Source organism: Lissotriton vulgaris, chromosome 12, assembly GCF_964263255.1.
Source record: "Lissotriton vulgaris chromosome 12, aLisVul1.2, whole genome shotgun sequence".
NCBI lineage: Eukaryota > Metazoa > Chordata > Amphibia > Caudata > Salamandridae > Lissotriton > Lissotriton vulgaris.
In genome coordinates, this window is record NC_141700.1 from 249,263,318 (window position 1) to 249,284,697 (window position 21,380).

General features: G+C 44.1%; 1 protein-coding gene across 2 annotated transcripts in view; it reads right to left on the reverse strand.

Annotated features, from left to right (window-relative positions):
• LOC147673880 (cytochrome P450 2D17-like) overlaps window positions 1–10,882 on the reverse strand; it is a 464,170-nt gene extending 453,288 nt beyond the window's left edge. For both annotated transcript variants that reach the window (XM_086947760.1, XM_086947759.1), the window contains exon 1: window positions 10,615–10,882. In XM_086947760.1, the coding sequence (XP_086803886.1) occupies window positions 10,615–10,776 (162 nt within the window). In that variant the 5' untranslated portion in view covers window positions 10,777–10,882. The remainder of the gene's footprint in view (window positions 1–10,614) is intronic.
• Between the last annotated feature and the right edge of the window lie 10,498 nt (window positions 10,883–21,380).

Genomic DNA, 21,380 nt, shown 5'->3' on the forward strand with positions numbered 1-21,380 from the left:
TGACTAGGATTGATTTTTATTTGCACCTGGCTTTGAAAGACCTTTGAGGGTTTTAGAATGTTGTTTCCATACCTACTGCTGAACACCCTGTGCACCTTTAAGAGAATACATTCTGTACATTTTTATAGATTGTGCTCATTAGACCTTCGCTGAAATGCTGACACACCACAGATCACAAAGCATTATAAGCCACCAAACCAAAGGGTGCTTTATTAGCACTGACACACACCTAACACAAGAAAGAGTGTTTTCTGCCTCCCGGGCTGGCAGCAGTGAAACAAAAAAAACAGTCTCGTCAACAAGTCTCAGTCGAATGTGTGATCTCATACATTTCCTCAAGTTTTATCATTATTGGTCGTCACTGAGAATTCGGAGAGTGGTGTTACAAAGCAGCAAGAGACCTGGACCCCCCTCCCCCATGACTTACCTCCTTTTTTTTCCGTATGACTTGTTTTCCTTCATCAGCCTGACCAAGTGTGAGCATGCATGCATAAGCAATGAAGGAAATCACATTGAAATTCTGAACAGACGTACAGCTACCGAGGCAGCCTTGGAATCACAGAATGGTTTCTAAAGAAAAGCAGGTATGGTGCGTAAGATAAAGAGAGGAAAGCATGAAAAATATAGAGAGGAACAAAGGAAACGAACGAGGAAAAAAAATGACAAAAGCTTGTAAATTTTCATCAAAGAGGCCGAATTCTCCGAAGGGTGTTAGAAGTTAGAAAAACATTGAAATTCCGAAGCAGTCTCAGCACTAAAGCACGTGAAGGCGATGCGTTACTAAAGAGAACAAGTAATTTGCCCGCAATCACAAGTTACCGGTCTAGGTTGCTGCACGCTTTCATGAAGCAGAGTTGCTGGCGGGGGCGAAAGCAGGAAGTCAGGCATCCTTGCCCGTGACATGGGCGGGGCCTGTGACGCGGCCGGAAGAGGCTGGTGTTGCTCGTTGCGCCAGAGAAAAGGAGCTCAGCGACGCGACAAAAAAGACGGTGAGTGGAGGGGGGGATATGTGTGTCTGTGTGTGCGCGTGAGCCCCGTGAGTGGTGGGGGAGGGGGGTGCGTGCATACGTGCGTGTGCTTGTGTGTGTGTGCCTGCCTGCCTGTGTGTGTATGCCTGGAGGGAGGGGGGGATGTGTGTGCGCAAGCGTGGCTTTGCCTGTCTGTGTACGCGCAAATAATGTACAAAATGTCTGGCCAAAGCTTACTAATTAAATAACAGGAATTAACGCTGTCCCCAAATAAAGACACGCACTCAAAAAATGAAAGCGCTAAAGCTTTTAAACGAAAGCCAGACCACGTAGCGCTAAAGCTTTTAAACGAAAGCCAGACCACGTAGCAAGCTCCCAGCAGCTAGATCCAAAAGCGTGTTCACACGGACGAATCTGAAACAGCGAAGCGCGTGGGCGATCGCTGTCTTCACATTCCTCCAGACACGCCAGCAAAAGATGTGTCGCAGACAGCAGGCTTACGCCTGCTTTTTACGTCTGCGAGACCTAAAAATGTATCAGCTGTGGATTTCTTTTAAGTTAAAATATCATTGGTAAGATGCTTAGGGTTACAGTCCAGAAATGGGCCTGAGATTTAAAGTAGGAATCCCGCAGGCAGCCCCAGCCCAGCCATCGTTCCAAAATGTAAGGTCCGTAGACGTGAAAATATTGGCCCAGCTGAAGTTTTCATTTAAGTGTATTGGACAAGATTCATTTTTTGCAGGGTCACACCCGAGAGACAAAGAGGAAAGGAACCTTTCAAGTGAGTGAGTAACGTGCACATCTCCTCAGTTTCACAACAGGTAGGAGTAAAGTCTTCCATACTCATTGCCCTGGTGTCCCTTTTCACTTCTACCTAGTTTCCCATCCAACATTTTACAAGCATTGGCATAGCCAATAGGTCTCGCTTTTGGGACCTTATATGTGTTTAGCCATGCAACAGTTGATGTTGTTGCACCAAGGATATTGTGCTGCATAACTAAATACTTATAAGGTCCCAAAAGCGAGACCAATTGGCTATGCCAATGCTTGTTTTTCATGCTCTTTGGTCTCTACTTGCGTGTCTTTTTAAATGTGTGCATTTTTCACTTTGCGCAAAGTTGCCACTCCTCACATGACACCATATTTAATGATGGATTTCAGTACAGAAAGGCAAATTATGGCGCCTCTGTATTTAATCTGAAACAGGGGGCCGGGAGACCAACGCTGCGCACACAGTCTAGAAGGGATTCACCGGAGCAAGCAGCGAAGTCCAGGCAGGGCCGGACTGGCCATAGCGGGCACCGGGCATTTCCCCGGTGGGCCGCTAGGGTGGGGGCCGATTTTGGACCCCTGGGGGGCCGTTTTTTTGTTACTGGGTGTCGGCAATATCGGCCCCTAGTAACAAAATCGGCCGAAACCGGCCCTCGCACACTGCTTTGCTGCACTCCCCCTCACCCCAGGGGGGGCTGGCTGAGCAGTGTGCCAGGGCCGGTCTCTGTTCCCAGTCCGGCCCTGAGTCCAGGGCTCCAGTAGTCTGGACAAGAGAACCCACCCCCCCGCGCCCCCACGCTTTTTCTTTTCTCAGGATCGGTAGCGGAGGGAAAAGGGCACCCACGCGATATTGGTCACTCCGCCCCATCGGGCCTCGGAGAGCTTAATGGTGCCTCAAGTAGAACCCCCCCCTCCCCTTTCTCCGGGCACTTGTGGCCATGTCTCAGGTTTGGGCGGACTCACTGGCTTTCTGCCACACAATTGTTGGATGCTGGTATTGGTCAATCGGAGTCGAGATGTGGCGCACCTAGTAGGGCGGTCGCCTTAGGCCCGGAGGACCCGGGTTCGAGCCTCGGAGTAGGCACGCCGGGGAAGTCACTTTGTCAATTATAATTCTTGCCCATGATCTTTTTGTGAATACTTTGCATGTCGCATCCAGCATCCTCCGGGGCACCTCCCCGGTGGGTTTCCCGAAGCGAGCCCGATAAGCTTGGGGCAGTCCTCTCCCCGAGGCTTTGTTTTGTTTACCGATTTCCCACTTTGGGGCGAAACCGGCCCTCAAGGTGCCACGAGTGCCCCCCCCCCACCTCCGCCCCCCCTTTCCACCAATATTTTCCACAGGGGACCCGCACGGCGGTGGGAACCTGGCGGACCGTGCTGAATTTTAGGCAGAGCAACCGGCAGGCATCGCACGTTCCTGGGTGACTTGTCGGTACATATAGGGTGACCAACTGGCATTGGTGCAAATTCAGGACGGTGAGTGTAAAAATTCAGGACAAAGGGTCAAAATTCAGGACACAAATTCAGGACAGGAGGTCAAAATTCAGGACAAAACTTCAGGACAATTGGATACGTTTTACAGACACATCAGAGGTCGCGCAATGGTATATAAGTAAGCCCAGCCATATCCAAACATATTCAACCATTTGCAAACCTATCCATCATGTATCCTTCCATCTATCATTTCACTCATCCATCCCTTCATCCATCCTTTATCCATCCATCCACCCTTTCACCCTAGCCATCTGTACACTCATCCATCCACTCTTCTACCCATCCATCCATTCACTCATCCATCCAGCCATTTACCCTTTCACCCATCCAGCCATCCTTTCTCTTACTCATCCATCCACCCAGTCACTCATCCTTCCACCCATCCACCCTTTCAGTCATCCACCATCCTCCCTTTCTCTCTCCATTGTCCCTTTCACGTAGCAATCCTTCCTTCCATCCATCCATCCACCCACCCATCCATCTACTCATCCACTCATGAATCCATCCATTGACCCTATCATTCATCCATCCTTTCTCTCATCCATTTATCCTTTTACTCCTTCACTCATCTATTCATCCTTTAGTTCATCTACCCTCCCTTTCACTCACTCATCCATCCTTACATCCACCCTTTCACTCATCTGTCCATCCATTCACCTTGCACTTATCAATTCATCAATCCATCCATCATTTCACTCATCCATCCACCCACCCACCCACTCACTCATCCACCTTTTCACTCATCCATCATTTCACTCATCCATCCACCCTTTTACCCATCCAGCTACCCTTCCACCCATACATCCAGCTATTTACCCTTTCTCCCTTCCATCCTTCCACCACTCACTCATCAATCCATCCATCCTCTTTTATTATCCATCTATTCAATCTTTCATTCATCCATGCACCCTTTCACTAATTCAACCAGCCATCCACCCATCCCTTCACTTACTCACTCACCCACCTTTTCATATTCATTTTGAGCTGAGCCTTTTTGAGCTGCAGAAGCCATTCCTGGACTGGGACAGAAGCCACCCAGGGCAGAGACAGGATTCACTACAGGTGGGGCGGAGGGGGAGGGACAGGAGCCATCACTGGGGGAAGGGGGTGGGAAGGAGGGGGACCAGGATCCACCAGGGTGGGCACAGGGGTGGGCATGCAGTATCCTAGTATCATCTTGGTTTCTTCCAGGGTGGGGTAGGGCTCCTCACCCCCTCCTGGACAAGACAATGAGAAGTCCGTCTCTCTTTCCAAAATGTTACTTTTACCAGCCCCCACTGTGATGTACAATACTTAAAGGAGATACTCCGAGGGAACTGATTTAACTGATTGTCCTCCTTACTTTGTTAATCAGTGTGGGTGCAATTGTGCCATTCCTTTATTTTATTACATTAAAGACTGCATGTTTGAAGAATCGAGGTTTGTTTACAATTTGTTGACAGTTATTAAGCTCTGTGCTGTGATGAGAACCATGTGCTGCCTCAGTGTAATCCATACCGGTTGTAGGATGTTTGGGGCCCTGGGCAGAAAGGGAATGTCTCACACAAATTGCAGATACAAGACGCATTTAGGGCTGTTTGCATCTCAATAGATGTCCCTGCTCCTGAAGCTGCAGCCCCTCCCTCTGAGCCACCTTCAAGCACCTCTTAACAGCTCATCAAGGGTTGTAGGTGTGAGGGGTGGGGCTGCAGCTTCAAGAGCAGGGGCATCTATTCAGATGCAAACAGCCCTGAATGTGTCATGTCAAGTCAAGAAGGGAGGTGAGTGGAAGCTGTGCCTGCTTTAGGGATGTGCGACCGTGCCCGGTTAAAATTACGGACAAATGGCGTCCGTTAAAGAATCCTTCACGGACAACGGACAGACGGCCGAAATTACGGACTGTCCGTGAAATTTACGGACGGTTGGTCACCCTAGGTACATAGCATATCGTGCAAGATGAAGAATCGGTAGTTAACGGCAGGTCAGCTTCCGTCTTCGGGGCAAGGACAGTGCAGGGGTAGGCCTCGTTGGCGACTGTGTCTCATTCCATGGTATCTCTCTCTCTCACACCTCTCTCTAACTCTCTCACACACTCTTCCCGCCTCTCTCACAGCTCTTTGATCACAGTTTCTTTCCCAGCCTTTTCAAGATTACCATCCCGCAAAGTCACGCGCTCCTTCTCTTCTTAGGGTGTCTTCTTTATCCACAGGAGCTTCCTCTTTATGCATCTGTGACCAGCCATCCCCTTCTTTCTCTCTTTCTCACATACTCTTTCTGCTCCTCTGTCTGAAGTTCTTTCACCGCTTGTGCACAAATTACCTATCCCTCGCTATCTTGGTTTCTATCTATTCTGTGCAGCTCTTATCCCTATCAATTCACTATGCCACATATTTCCACTACACAAATGCACTGCACACCACACAATTCAAACCCACCGAATGCCACAGCTAACAGTTCCAATTCAACCCACACAATTCCCCGTAAAACTGCATACGTCCACTCCAAACAAAAACACATACATAAAAAACATTGTCATTTACAACGCCAATAACTCTAGTCCTGGCAAATGCGAGACCTTGCATTGCAAATGCTTGTGTTCAAAAGCTGTCTTCACAAACCTTTAGAATGTGTCTACGGTCTGCATTCTGTTGCCAAATCTGAAACGTGACAGCATCAGGGGTTAGTTTACACCACCGCCCGGCCTACCAATGGTAATGTAAAACTACTATTATCTTTTATGTATCGCTTCATACAACAGCCCTGCCCTTTCTATTCACTGCAACCAACTGGGCTGAGATTTTCCAGAAGTGTCTTCGACCTTAAGAGCTCTATGGGATGCTGACCTTCCCAACCAAAACATCATTAAAGTTTTGTCAATGTTTAGAGTGTTGTCAGCTGGATTTATCTGCAGTTGGTTTTTTTTGTGTGTGTTTCTTGAAAAAAAAATATTTTGTATTTCTTATGCTAATGTGACATTTCATTCAAGGTAGTAAAATGCTAGGCAGACATAAACATATCATTTTCTAGTCACGTTTTGTTTTTTTGGGTTTTTATCCTCGTATTTTCATAATAGGGTTGAGGCATGTCCGTGAGTGGCACTTATATAAAGCCCTTGAAACTAAACAGTACGGAGATAAAAAATAAATAAATAAATAACTGATTTTGTATAACGCAGCAACATGTGTACGGAAAGACGGCAAGTACATGTACTTCCGTTCACTCTGATGGGATGCTCCTATGAACGTGCCTCGCATCCCACTAAACGCGCGCGTTATGTCAACGCAATGTCTGCCTCACCCATATTCCCATTTCCATAAACTTGCGGTGTTGTCGTTTTTCTGGCGCGCACCGTTGGTACATGGGCGCAGCGTGCGGCTGAGATCTGCCTCACAGTACTGAGGTGAGTGAACAAGTGCATGCAGCCCTCTCCCCGGCAGACTTTCCTCCACACCCAGAAATGATGACACTGAGTGGATGCATGCTTGAACCTAGAGTGACTTAATTTTGGGGAGCGTGGCCTGAGAATATGCCAGGTAGGCTTGCGAGACCTGAAGGAATCCCTTGTAAACACGAAACCTTTCTTCACCGAATTCCGTCAGTAATATAATGTGTTTATGTATATAATGTACATTACTTGTTTCGCCCCTGATTGTTAGTGAATTTAAATATACGCCATGGGTTGGGCCCATGTGCTGCTAAAAAGTTGAACCCTTTGGCTTTAGACTAAGGCAGAGGTCTTCAAACTTTTGTAGGCTGAGCCCCCCACCGCCTGACGGAAATATCTGGAATCGACCCCCACGTGCATATTCCGGGCATATCCAGCAACAGAGGTTCAATACAATGAGAGTGTTTAGTAAACTGCAGGTTTGTGAATGGGTGTGGTGTAATGACCGAGGCTTATTACACAGCTCAAAACATCACTTTCCAAGATAAATTGTACGAAATTGTTTTTACTAGACAGTTGAAAGTCAGCAGAGAGGGCGCTGAACGAACACCTAATTGAGAATTCCTTAGTGGTATGATAAGTTGCTTGCCTGAAGCAATGGGGGTTTAGGACACATCAGGCTTATGTTTAAAAAAAAATAATAATAATACATTAATGATGTTGTCTATTTTACTTCAGAGCAATGTTGTCTGACAGACTTTGTGATGTCATGGACATGTTAGGGATTTTGGGTGCCCTTGGCAAAAACTATGTTGAGGGCCCCTGTTCAGTACAGATTTGAGTGTAAATAATTTACTTTCAGCTCTGTCATACCCTATTTAGCCAGGCTACTAACGGTGCACAGGCGCTGTAGTCGAAATTCTAAAAGCGTTTGTGTTTTCACTGTTGTAACAAAGCAGCAGCCCACTAATTTTACAAAGAATAATATCTGTTATATCCTCCAATTTCTCCTATGTGAGGACTCGCTTGGATCTAACTTTTTTATAGTTAACTTTTTTATGGTTGTTGCATGAAACAAACACATTTCTCTGCAAATAGTACTAGACTCCCTCACATCAAACACATTAAAAAATAAATAAAAAAAACAGTATTTGCTAGAATCTGTTTAGGAATTATTCCAGGCCATCAGGGCAAAAACAGAACTGCCCCTATCAAGGGGCCCCTGGAAGGCTGGATTGAATTGCATTTAGATGTCTCCTTCTGCAATTTAGGACAAAAACCTTGATGGGGCAGGACATTCCCATACTTGTGTACAAGGGTGAGTGAGGTGACCATATAAATTTGGGTGCACATGTTAGTGCAGAGTGGGACTAATGAATGTATGGTTAGTGGGGGGCTTATTTGAGTGAGATTGCAGATTAAGCAGTGAGGGGGACAGGTGAGTGAAGTGTCACGAGTGCAGGTTGAGTAGAGTGCTCGTGTGACTGCAGGGTGAGGTACAGGGTGAATAGTGCAAGTGCATTGTAAGTGCAGAGTGATCACTGTGAGTGGAGGTTAAGTGGGTGAATGGTGTGAGTGCATGGTGATCAGTGTGAGTGCAGGGTGAGCAGGTGAATGGTGTGAGTGCATTGTGATCAGTGTGGGCGCATTGTGATCGCTGTGAGTGCAGAGTTATCACTGTGAGTGGAGGGTAAGTGGGTGAATGGTGTGAGTGTATCAGGATCAGTGTGAGTGCAGGGTGAGGGTGAAAGTGAAGGGCGAGAATGAGGAGCAAATTGTCTGAATGCAAGGTGCAATCCCAGACACTTGAAATAACTCAGCATGTTATTGACGGCAGTGTAGGGTTTCAAATGTGTTAAACTATTGCTATTATGGCAGTAACCAGGGATCAGGGTAGTGGAAGAAAATAATGTGCTCATCCCTTAACAAACGTCCAATCTTATGATTAGGGTTGCCAGCTTATTATTTTGATGTCACAGATGATATAAATATAAGCAGTCACCTAAAGCTGAATTTTCAGCACTTGTCTGTGGATACTCTGAACAGCAAATATAAATAGAAATAACTTTTAATTGTTTTCTAGAGCTGCCTGAATAATCCATGGCTGATAATAAAAGGGAACAAAGACAGAAAAGTCACATTACAAATTAATACGTACAGGGCCGGCTTTAGGGCAGTGCAACTGGTGCGGCCGCACTGGGCGCTAACCTATGGAGGGGGGGGCGACCTCATGGGGAGGTGCTGTGTTTGGCAATAACTTATGAATGGCACATATGCCTGGTGGTAGTGAGAGAATCAGAGGAGGCAGTCATGGGGTGTGGGAGCACCAAAAACGATTTTCGCACCAGGCGCCACCAGCCCTAAAGCCAGCCATGAATACATACTATCTAGTGTCAAGACAGTCAATTTGCAGGCTGTTTAAACAACACATGGCTGGTTGGCATTTTGCGAGTCTGCCTGTGTAATTTTAAAAGAAACTTTCCGGGACGTTTTAAGGATTTTGGGGGCCTTGGGCCAAATGTATTTGGGGGCCCCAGTTCGGACCAACTTTGATTTTATGATCCAGTCTCAGCTCTTTCATGCCTTCTTTGGTCAAATACTAAATGTGTGTACATCTGATATTCAGGGATAGTGATGTGTGTTTTCAGTATGTAAGTCAATAGCAGTTCGCTAATATTACTGCAAATAATCTCTGTCACACCCTCCATTTCTGATATGTGAGGTCCTGTATTGATCTAAAATCATCACGCTATTTACGACATTGGGTTTAAAAAATGTCAAGGTCATGAGGACAAGACTTTGTAGAACAGAGCTGGCTCTTTCAGTCACCCCGCCCCAAATCCACCCCTCCCCCTTTGAAAGGCTGGGGCCCTGAGCCAGAGCCCACCTTGCCCAGAGCCCTCTTCGCCCATGCCTCGAAACGTCCCTGGAAAATGTGTCTCCTCTTTGGCAAGAGCTAACTCTCCCAGGAGGGGGTTAATTCATAAGAGCTGAAATGCTTCAGCTGCAATGGGAGGCAGGGGTCTCCTCTGCTAAAACCGAAAGCGTGTCTGTTGGTTTGCTTTCCGTTTTAGCAGAGGAGTCATCCTGCCTCCCACTGCAGCTGAAGCTGTCAGCTCGTGAATTACCCCACTCCTGGGAGGGTTAACAGAACAAAAGCACAGGCACTTCGTGCCCTGTCGATTTCCCCTCCCACCTCCCTCCAGCCATACCGGAGTTCTCCAAGGGATTACAGTGGAGTGCGCGCCCTCCCATAGATTGTGTCACGCCCCCCCAGGGTGGCGCGCCTCACAGATTGAAGAACTCTGGACTAAGGTCTCCTTCCCCCACGCCTGCCTCAAACTCCCAGGAGCACAAGAACTAAAGCACTTCAGATCACACCTCGCTTGTGTGTTCCAAAAAAACCTCCTCAAGCCAGTGCATGTCTTATTCATTATTCGCCCTCCCTTTTCCTTGTTGAATCTCCCACTGGATCAACAATTAAGTGTTATTGGGGCGTTCCCTGTTAACCTCTGCCTTTTAAGGCCCTATGGCCTTTTAAGGAACCTGATGCCCTATGCGGTCAGCTTGCTGCCCTGTCACCTCCCTCCTGCTCTCCGTGGTTTGGGTCTGTGCCCCTACACCAGCCATCCTGCCCTCCATCGTCCGTTGTGCTGCCACTTCCACTCCCTCCTGGCTTTCAGTTTTTTGGGCTGTCACACACTCTGTCACAAGCCCTGCATAGCTGGCTTGCTGCCCTATGCAGATATAAGATGAACGTTAAAATGAATTTACTTCACAGCTCTCTCACCTTGTCTGCACCATGATTTGCACTCTGCTCAGAAGCGTAGCTATCAATAGTGCAGTAGGTGCAGTGGCAGGAGGGTGAAACACCTTCTGCACCTAAATTATGGCTGCTTAATGCTACCAAACAAAGGGACAAGGAGCCCATTATCCTTGCAAGCACAATGGCCCTTTGCACCCTTCCCACACCAATGATTGACTCTGTTTCTATGAAGCGAGGCAGAGCATACTTACTTTGTCGAAGTCCTTCATCGGATCCTTAGTGTTAAACTGCAGTAGGTTTCCAATGACAGGCAGAGTCCACGGTCCAGGGGGGAATCTGCTGGGACGGGCTACATGCCAAAAAAGGAAGCACAAAACCACTGCGACCAGCAGCAGCAGCTCAGTACAGTCCATGGCGACTCAGCGTAGAATGCAAAGCTTTGTGCAGCTTGCAGGCTTTGTAAGACTCTGTGTTGTTGAGACTCAACAGCCCTTTCTTCTTCCAGCTTATCAGGCTCTGTTGTAATCATGAAACAGAGGCAGTTTCATGTAGTCATCCTTCCCACTGATCATTTAGGAGAGGCGTACCTTTGACTTGTCCGCAGGCCTGCACGTGATTGCAATTAGAGGTTTGGCAGGCTAGTGTTGTTCACCAACGTGTGTTGTAATTGCTATTTGAAATTTCACCTCAGTAACAGAAATATTTTGTTTCAAAACATTTTTTAACTCTCTCCTTCTTGCATGTCTCTCTTTTTTAGGATTGACATTTTTAGGCTTATGCTGCCTCCACTTCTGCCCTCTACCCCATGTTTTCAGCTTAATGTCCTGCCATATCCCACTGCTCTCCATTGTCTGAGTCTCCACCCTAACCCAACCACCCATTTTGTTTCAAAACACTTTTTAATTCTCATCTTCTTGCCTTTCTTTATCTTTTCAGGCTTACACTTTAGCAGTTTGGTACTGCTGGAAGCAAACCATGTAAAAACAATGTTATATTTGATTGCATTTACCTGCGGGAACAAGCAGCTGCAGGAGAACCATGAAGAAACACTCACCCTGAATTACACAAAGCGAGTCAGAGCTCCCCGCAAGTCATTGTTGAATAAAATGGGACACCATTGTATTATAAAGCCAACGAAAAAATCAACAGGTTTTACACAGGTTTTAAAAGTCAGTCATGAAATAGTTTCAAACTTTCATGGTGTGCTAAGGGAATCCACACCAGCATAACAGTGAGTGGTAGGGGTTTACCTATCAACCTCCACCACTTCACTGCTCCACCATTCCACCTCTTCTCATACACTGATAATATCTTTGTGAGTACTTTCAAGAGGGGCCCATATATATGCTCAACAAACTGGGTTGCACTAAAATTACAAACCTGTTTTTAGACTATTTGAGACACGCCAGCACAAGGTGGCACTACGTATTTTACAAACTGACACCTCCCCCCTTATAGTCTTTGCTGTCTCAAAATGTTTAAAATGGGTATGGTTGATTCACTCTAAAAGACTGACTATATCAATTTAATTCATTTTTAAACTAATTTATTGTATCCATTGATGGTATTCTCTTATTGTTTTAAATTCCCGAATGTATTTTTAAATTGATGATCTGCGGTTTTATATTTGTATGTAATGCTTTTAAGATATCTGCATATCGAAATAAAGCTATCAACCAACCAACCAACCAGCAACTAAAATTACAAGCTATTTCCTAAGAAAACAAATTGAACCGAACTTGGTACAAAAATAATGAAGTTGATAAAGTGAACTACTATGATATTAAAACAAGTAGTCAAATGTATTATTATCAACAAATTACCTCCTTTCTGATCTCTCTATGAATGTCATGTTACTTACCGGTAACCTTCATTACTCCTGGTCCTATTGTCATCATTCCATTCATCACTAATGAGGTATTTCTACCTCACAAGCCAGGGAAAAACAAGATGAATCCCTCGCGGGGTGTCCAACTTGAGACCAAGACGGGGTCCTTCATTCTCTCACATCAGGTAATGGGGTTGGCTTTTTCCTAGGGAAATTCTTGGCTATACACCTACATACATGTTAGGTACACTTAGGTATTGCGGCTATTACACAAAGCCTTGGTAATAAAACCCCTGGGCCAGATGGCCTTCCAATAGACATTATCAAATGGAAACCTGAACTTTGGGCACCTATTTTAAAAAAACGTTTTAATAGTCTGCCATTAGTGCCAATGCCTGATACATGGTCAACAAGTGTAATAGTGCCCATATATAAAAAAGGGGAAAGAACAGATCCAGTAAACTATAGACCCATTTAACTCCTAGACAACACCCTTAAAATCTTGGGGCGAGTGTTATAAAATAGAATAAATTATTGGGTAGACGAAACAGGGATCTTAGATCCCTGTCAAATGGGTTTTAGAAGTGGGGTTGGGACGACAGAGCAGTGCCTGAATTTAAACTTAGTGATTGGCAAATATACCATCGCTCGGTCGGTACCAATCTACTTAGCATACATGGACCTATCGTCCGCATTCGACCTAGTAAATAGGTCTAAATTGTGGTCCATTCTTCTAGACTATGGTCTAGAAGAGCCCCTTGTACACTTCCTGGCCTACCTACATACCGACACAAAGGCACAGGTAAGGATTGGAATGGCGGGGGAAGTATCAGGGCACATAAAAGTAGAAAGAGGAGTAAGGCAGGGGTGCGTTTTAGCACCCCTGTTGTTCATTATTTATATTAATGGACTAAATAATTCCTTAAAACTGGCAACTACGGATGTCCCAAAAATAAGGGGGGGATTGCTACCGACTCTGCTTTATGCAGATGACGCGGTGCTCATGGGCCTTACACCAAATGCTTTACGTAGTTTGGTAAAAAACTTTGCACAACATATGGATAAACTAGATCTTAAAGTAAATTTAAAAAAATCTTTTATTATGTCTTGTGGCTCGGGGAAGAGACAGCTCAGTGTTATTTTGGTGGGTCTAGACAAACTTTACTCCACTAATACTTTTCCCTACTTAGGAATGGTTTTTGCTGCGAACGGCTCGTGGAGTGGACATTTGGTCCACGCCACGAGCAAGTTCTCAAAATCCATTAATTCTATCCTTAGCCTCCCACGGCCTAAGAAAGTAGGTGCCACTAGAGCACTTTAAAAAAATTGAAATTACAGTGCGTCCCAGTAGCAACATATGGGGCGGAGATTTGGGGTCTAGGTAAAACATCTAGTATCCAGACCGAGGAAAATCGTTTTTGCAGAAAAATCCTTGGAGCCCCTATCTCCTCTTCAGAGTATATTTGTCACTGTGAATTGAATTTGCACTCTGTATCAGATTTTATAGCATCTAGACCGGCCATGTTTTGGCTGGCTATCTGGAGGAATAAATTGGCCTCCCTAACCCAAGATATTATAAGAGATTGTCTTAACTGCGAGAAAGGGATGACAATCCCCTGGCTCTCTGGAGTTTCTAAAAAACTGAGTAGTGTAGGTAAAGGATACCTTTTCCTTGACCCTAGTAAGATTGAGCCTAAAGACAAAATTGAGATAAAGTCTGCACTGTATGCACTTTATAGCAAAGACAGACTGGCGGGGGAGTTAACTAAACCAACTATCCAGGCTTATGTTAACAAAGATCTGTATATACAACCAATTCCATTGTATCTTACATTGCCAATGACAAACTGGGAAAGATCACTCCTGTTCCGTTTAAGGGCAGGCACTGTTAGATTTTTATTATGCTTCCCATTAGGGTATTCTTCAATAAGATCTGGAAATAAATTGTGCCCATGTGATGATATGAGCGTACAAAATGATTTACATTTTTTCTTTTTCTACAAATTTTATCTAAAATACATTAAATGGTTCCTAGTTCCATATTTTAAGAAGTACAGACCACTCTCTTTGGAGGAATCCTATTTGATGCTGCTAACTTTGAATAATGATGAACTGATATTCCGCACTAGCACTTTTGTACGAGTCATTACCTATGTACGGAAAACAATGGAGCACCCCTAGTAAATTTTTGTACTATTGCTGCTAAATAACCTGTATTTTGTAATGTGTTGTTTTTTAAATGTATTTGGAATCATGGCTATTTTATTCACTGGGATTGTATATTTGTACTGCTTTTATGGATTTGTAAAAATTCGAATAAAGATTTTGATTCGATTCGATACACTTAGGTACATCTAGTTAGGGTTTGCATCGTAGAAGTATGCATTATTACTGTCATGTATTTATATGCCTGCATATATTCATTGTTTGAGAACTATGGTAGAACTCTACCACCCATTTACTCAGTTGATGATTATAACTGTATATATCTGTTTCTGTCTTATATGTGTTGCAGCACACATATTTAACACCAGAATGACGCTGGTTCAATAAATGCTTATTGCAAACATCCTCATCCCTTATTCTGTGTATCTATCTGAGACAAAGTGAGCACGAGTGACTGAACGAAAAGTACTGTTCTGTTTCCATGATCCCTGATGGGACAGGATTGTCATGTTCGCTCCTTGGTAAGAGGGGTTCATAGTGGCACTGTGAGCTAGCTGATCTACAGGCAAACATATCCGGTCGGGGTGTCTGGAATCAGTCTGGACACAATTCCCATAGTTTATGTTGTCTAAACGGGCAGATCCTTTATAGATTTAAAGGAACTACACTTCATTGAGTCACCAACTTTGGTTTGGTTCTTACTTAATGGTAAAATCTGAGTGTTTCAGTCGTTTTTTCTCAGAGACCCCAACTCACATTTACCCAGAGACATCTGGAGTGGGAAGGGAAAAAAAACAGTAGCTGAGTAGGCAAATTCTATGCATTGGCTTTAGGTTTATTCAAGCTTGAAGGATTGCAGTTTCTTACATAGTGCATAAAACCTTATCTCATTTTCCTTGAAACACTTTCAACAATGTCTGTCGAAGATAACACTGCACCAGCATTACAGGCGAATATAGTGGATATATAGAGCAGGAAGGTGCTATGTCAGAAAAATCAGAAATGCACTTACTTTAAAACTAGCTGAGTTTGGAGTCTCAGAATTAGGTGGGACTGTAACATTTGTGATTGAAGCACACAAGTCATTCAGGACGGAGGTATTCTATTCAAGGGTTAAATTTCCACCTGCAGATGCACGCACAAATACATTTCATTCTTACACCCCCGATGAAACACCATAAGAACGTTGTCCACACGAGGACACTGAAGTTCTGCAAGTTACCAGGAGCATATAAACTGGTTTAAAGGCGCCCTCCCATACACCACAGATAAAGTGAGACGCAGTCCGCTCAGCAGAGATGGAGGGACTTGGCCGGTCCTAACGGCTTACACACCGCATCTACACATTGATACATTGCCACAAAGAAATGATACATTTTTACAGAAATCTGACAGTTCGTTCTGAGAACACTCTCACTTCAACCAACTAAAATTACCCCAGCAGGTCTACGGCGAGGGACTGCAACTAAAATCACCCCACAAATGCTGAACGCGGTTATGAGAAGGATGCCCACTCAACGTGACCAAATGCCCTTCTGGATAGCACAGAAAACATCACAGTTGGAGGCAGTGTTTCCACACAAAGGCCCACAGGAAAAAATAGAATACTGACAGTGAAGTTTTAAGATACATTTTGATGCAACCCAACATGACAGGTTTAGTATGCTATTACATACTTTGACATACCCAAACTGGTAAATACCTAATGTTTCAAATCCGTAATTTCTGTAGATTGAAAACAGAAAAGAGCACACCATACTTTAGTTACGAATTCATTGTCACTATGAGTAGTATAATGAACTCAAACAGAAACACTCCATATTCCATATACTAACACCTACTTGAAATGTGGTGATAATTCCAACCCACATTGGGGTTCCAAATCTTGCGACGCGCCAACTCGATTCGCTCGAATATCTCCTTGTTTAATCTTTAGTGCAGGTATCTGTAAAGCCCAATAGAGGTATAAAAGTCAGTAACCTTATACCTCATAATGCTGTCCATAGGCATTCTCCGAACCAAATATCTATCCCTATATAACAGTATATGTTTCCATTAAGTACCCTGTTCAGGGACCCACCCTTATATCTGCAAGGTGACTAATGACAACTTCCAAGTGATCAGTTGAGACACAACAGTGCTGTTAAATCTATTCATTATAAAAAATCTAAAGTTACCTCAAAGTATCTGTAAATCCCCCGCTATAGTGAGTCTGTTACCCACAAGTGTAAACTCATCCAGGTCTTTCTATAGCTCGAATTATCCTCTCACATGTAGCTGCTGTTATCGCAAGACCTGTTTGGAGAGTTAATACCATTCGTGGTTCACCTATTCAGGACGGTAAACTACCAAGTAACCCAAGAGCACCAATATCAGCCCTAATGGAGGGGACCCATTCATGTAAACCACTCGTGTAGATGGGCGATCCACGCCCTAAAACAAACAAAATACTGTCATCCTGGTAATCGCCTCACCTGTCATAAGTGTATCCTTGTTCCCAGCGCGCCACTCCACGTTGCAACCGTGTTCATTTTTCAACTCCTGAGTGCCGGTCCCAGCATGTGTATAAGACCTCTTCCTGATTCCAGCGCGTGTGGGCGTGTCTACGTGAAACGCGCGGTCACGGCGGTGTGCAGTCCCTTGGGATTGGGTCTGCAGAGATGGCCGCCATCTTGTAGCGTGCAAATCTAGCGCAGTCGTTTAGTAATACTATGTTCAGTGTTTTAGGAAAGTTCCTAGTGTAAGTGCAAGCGTTCTGAAACGCAGAAATACCTTGTAATAAATTTAAATCAACATTGTGTGGCGTTATATTGTATTTAAGTGAAATAAACTATTCAAGAAATCGGAGTGCTTATTTTTAATTCCAAATACAGGTGGTGTTCTGCCTGTGTAGTCCGTTATATTTATAAAGTGTCTAAGCCCTAAGTAATCTTAGCAATTCAGACATGTGGAGAAACGTATGTCAATGTTCCCCCAATGAGTAATTAAAGTGAGTGGTGTGGGTATCCTGTTCTCATATTATCAAGTGGAGTGTCCTTATGTCTCTTCCTTCTCTCCATCCATTAAGATTAGAACATTAAGAACCTTAAAAACATGCAATAGATACATACTTTTCAATATTTAAAAATAGACAGTATTCCTAATAGAAATGAATCATAAATTCTTAAATACAAGAAAAACAGAAAGAATAATAATCGCTGTGTTGCATGGTCATAGCTTAACTTGTAATTTTTCAACTCATTCCGCATCTTTCAATCATACATTTCAGTTAGCGGCATTGCAACATATATGTTTAAGGAGCATGTGACCTGAACACACAGACCATACATCCTGTTCATTTTTCCATTCAGTCACCGAGAAAATAATGTAATTCCTGATTAATATTAAGTTCACACTCTGTACTGCTGAGCTTCAAAATCCAGAGTGCTTCCTTTTTACGTAAGTCCAGTTCTCTGTTGCCACCTCTAGGGTGTCTTGGTGTGTTTTTAATTCCATAGAATTGAAACGTTTTGTTGTTAGTCTGTGAGGGACAAATAGACATGTGCGCAGCTAAAGGGTACCTCATATCCCCCTGTTTCACTGCCCGTATGTGTTCCCCAATCCCTGTCTCTTAGTGTTCTGATAATGCGGCCTATGTGTTTCTTCGTACATTTGCATTCTATGGCATACACAACAAACTTAGTCAAACAGTTGATGTTTGTCCTAATATCATAGATTCTGCCGTTTGGACCTTGAAATTGTGTTTTCTTCTTGACGGCACACATGCAAGCCACGCATTTCTGCATTTGTGGAGGTCCTTTGTTTGTCCTTTAATGCATCTTCTCTCTTCAGTTTGTCTACCTTCTGTTCTGCTTTTTTAAGAGTAGGCCCATCGTACCCTCTCTTCCTGAATCTTGTTAAAGTCCCTTTCTTTTGTTCCTCAAATTCGGTATCTACACTACAATTGCATCTGACTCTGACCAATTCCCCATAGGGGATTGCACGTATCTGATGCTGTGGGTGTGAACTGGATGCATGTAGTAGAGAATTGCACGCTGTCTCCTTGCGAAACAATCTGCTGTGAATTTTTTTGTCCTTTACAAAAAGTTCAACATCTAAAAATAAGGTTTTGGTATTACTCACTTCCGATGTGAATCGGATATTGCAATCATTAGAATTACGATAATCAATGAATTCCTTTAGTCTGGTCTGTGTGCCTGTCCAAATCATTAGACAATCGCCTATATACCTTCCCCAAGAAAGTATAAAATCATTCCACTTTGAGCCCTCTGGACCCCAGATTCTCTTCTCCTCCAGCCAACACATGAACAGATTGGCGTACGAGGGAGAGAACCTGGAGCCCATCGCCACTCCTTGTTTTTGTCTGTACCATTGGTCCTGGAATAGGAAAACATTGTTGTCTAGTGTGAGCTCTACCATTTCAATTATCATCTCTGCATGGTTCCAGGCACTGGCGGATCTGCTGTTGATCATTTTCCTGATAGCTATCAGTCCTGGTTCTCTCTTAATGTTTGTATACAATGCTGTAATGTCTAAAGTCACCATATACATGTTCTCATCCCAGCTGAAATCTGACATTATGCCTAGTATATGCTTTGTGTCTCTAATAAAAGCTGGTAAGTTGGATACCAATGGTTTTAAAAAGACATCTACAAATTCAGAAATTCTTTCCGTTGGGCCCCCAATGCCCGAGATAATCGGTCTACCTGGGGGAAATGTTGAAGTCTTGTTTACTGTAGGAGGTGTATACAGACACAGATATCTGGGTCTGTCCGTTTTAAAAAAAGTCAGTTCATTGTCGTCAATCAACCCCAGCCCATGCCATCTCTTTAGCTGTGTGTTGATATGTTCTGTTAATGCCTATATGGGGTTGGTATTCAGTGGTTCATAACAGTCTGGATTATCCAATTGTTTCATGATCTCGTCATTATAGTATTTGCTACGCATAACCACCATGTTACCCCCTTTGTCAGCCTCCCTTATCGTGATATCTCTATTGCTGCTGAGTTCTTTCAGGGCAGCCCTTTCTCCAAATGTCAAATTATCTTTTTTAATTTTAAAATTTGTGTTCCTGTCCTCATGTCTGTCCAAATCTGCTAGCACTTGTTTGTGAAAGAGATCTATACTGTTAACTGATGTGAGTGTGGGTGTCCATCTAGATTTTTTCCTTAAAATTGCTAGAAATATGGTAGTCTGTTGTGATGTTGAGATCCCTCATAATCATCTCTGAAGTCACCACCTCGTCCTCACAATCAGTCAGTGATAGTAGCAAGAGTGTGTTCAAAATATTCTGTATTGAGCTCTCATCAGACACTCTTATACCCAAATTATTTTACAAACTTTGATTTCCAATGTTTGTTGATTCAAAATGTTTTTTCAATTTTAAACGTCTCACAAACTTAAACAAGTCAATTTTAGTTTCACATATATCACCAGTGCTATTCGGACAAAAACTCATTCCTATTGTCAAAACAGACCAAACATTATTGGACAAACTAGTATCAGTTAGATTTATAATGTTAACATCAGTTATTTCTTGTGGGTCCAAGACCTTGTCCTGACCCAGGTCTTTCTTCCCCAGTCGCCACCCCTCTTGCCCCTCCTGGTTTTTCTACCTGGACGGGACGTCTGTACTCCTGATTGCCTCTTTTTATTCTCTTCACCTCCAATAAGAAATTGTTATTGCTGTTTATGGTGGCGTTAGTGGTTTCAGTCTCACTGCCACCAGTGTGGTCTGTATCCATAGAGGTTGAGCTTAAACTTATGGATCTAGTTTCAGTATTGTCCTGTTGGTTACCTTTGGGACCAAAGTGGTCAGATTTGCTGGCAAACGTGAACACTCTGCTGCTAGAGTAGTCCCGTTCGTCCCGTCGTAGGTTCCTCGCCTTTCTAATCTTAATATCTGCGACATGATGTTGTATGATGTCATTAAGAATGGCATAGTTTTTAATGGCAACTTCTGGTAGGTTTAGGTCTTTAATTTCTGACTCTATGTAGGAATGATCTGCGATCTTAGATCTCTCTCTGGATCCTCTTAACTCTTATATAGTGTTTTAGCGTGGCCCCATCCCACCATCGAGATAATTCATTCTCTCTCAATTTCTCCAACCTGATAAACTTGTCCTTTAGACCTTCAGCCTTAGCACCCTGCCCACCTTGTGCTTATGTATTCAATGGTTTATTGCTCGCTACATTGCTGACCAAATCTTCTGCTTCTTTGTCCCTATTCATTTTTTCATTGGAGAAAGACGTCCTTACTCTCACATGACATGGATTTAAGCGATTTTTTGCTAGGTCCCCGAAAACCACGTTGTAAATGCTTCTTATATGCTATTTGCAACGAAGTTTGGAAAATCTCTGAACAAGAAACTGCGGAGAGATTGGGTGAAATTGACAGAATTAACTTAGAAAAAGACTTTGGCAGTGGTCGACAATGGCATGACCACACTAACATAGGGCGTGGCTTGGATGCCGAGGAGGTAGGCTGCGTGAGCCCGGAGCTCCGCGCCCGATCCCAGATATCATCCTGATTATCCAAGCGAATTCCAGTAAAACTTCACGGAGGCAGCGGCGTTCAGAGTGGACGACCTGGAGCTGTTCCTCGTCCTGAAAATCGACCTCGAGTAAATGCATCGGGTGTGATAGCCATCGATCTAAGATGGCGTCCTGAGGCCTGGACAATTGTCGCAGTCGACTGAGGTGGTTTTAGGCCTGATTCTCCTGTTGATCCATTACCAGCGGTGATTTCCAGACCGGAGGGCCTCCCCTAACCTTATCGGCAGGCACAGGTGGCCTTTCCTCGCTCTGGTGGCGAGTTACGGGGACACATGACCGCAAGCTAATTCTCTGCGGAGGCCCCCAAAATGGCAGCAGCTTTGTGACGACGACCCCGACTCTCCACGCATAGACTGGTTTCTCGAGACCCCGTTGGAGCAGAGGACTTCCGGGAACTGACCCCCACGGGTGCACTCAGAGCGGCGTCCAGTGCCCTACAGGTGTCTTAGATCCCTGATCCTATCGCCC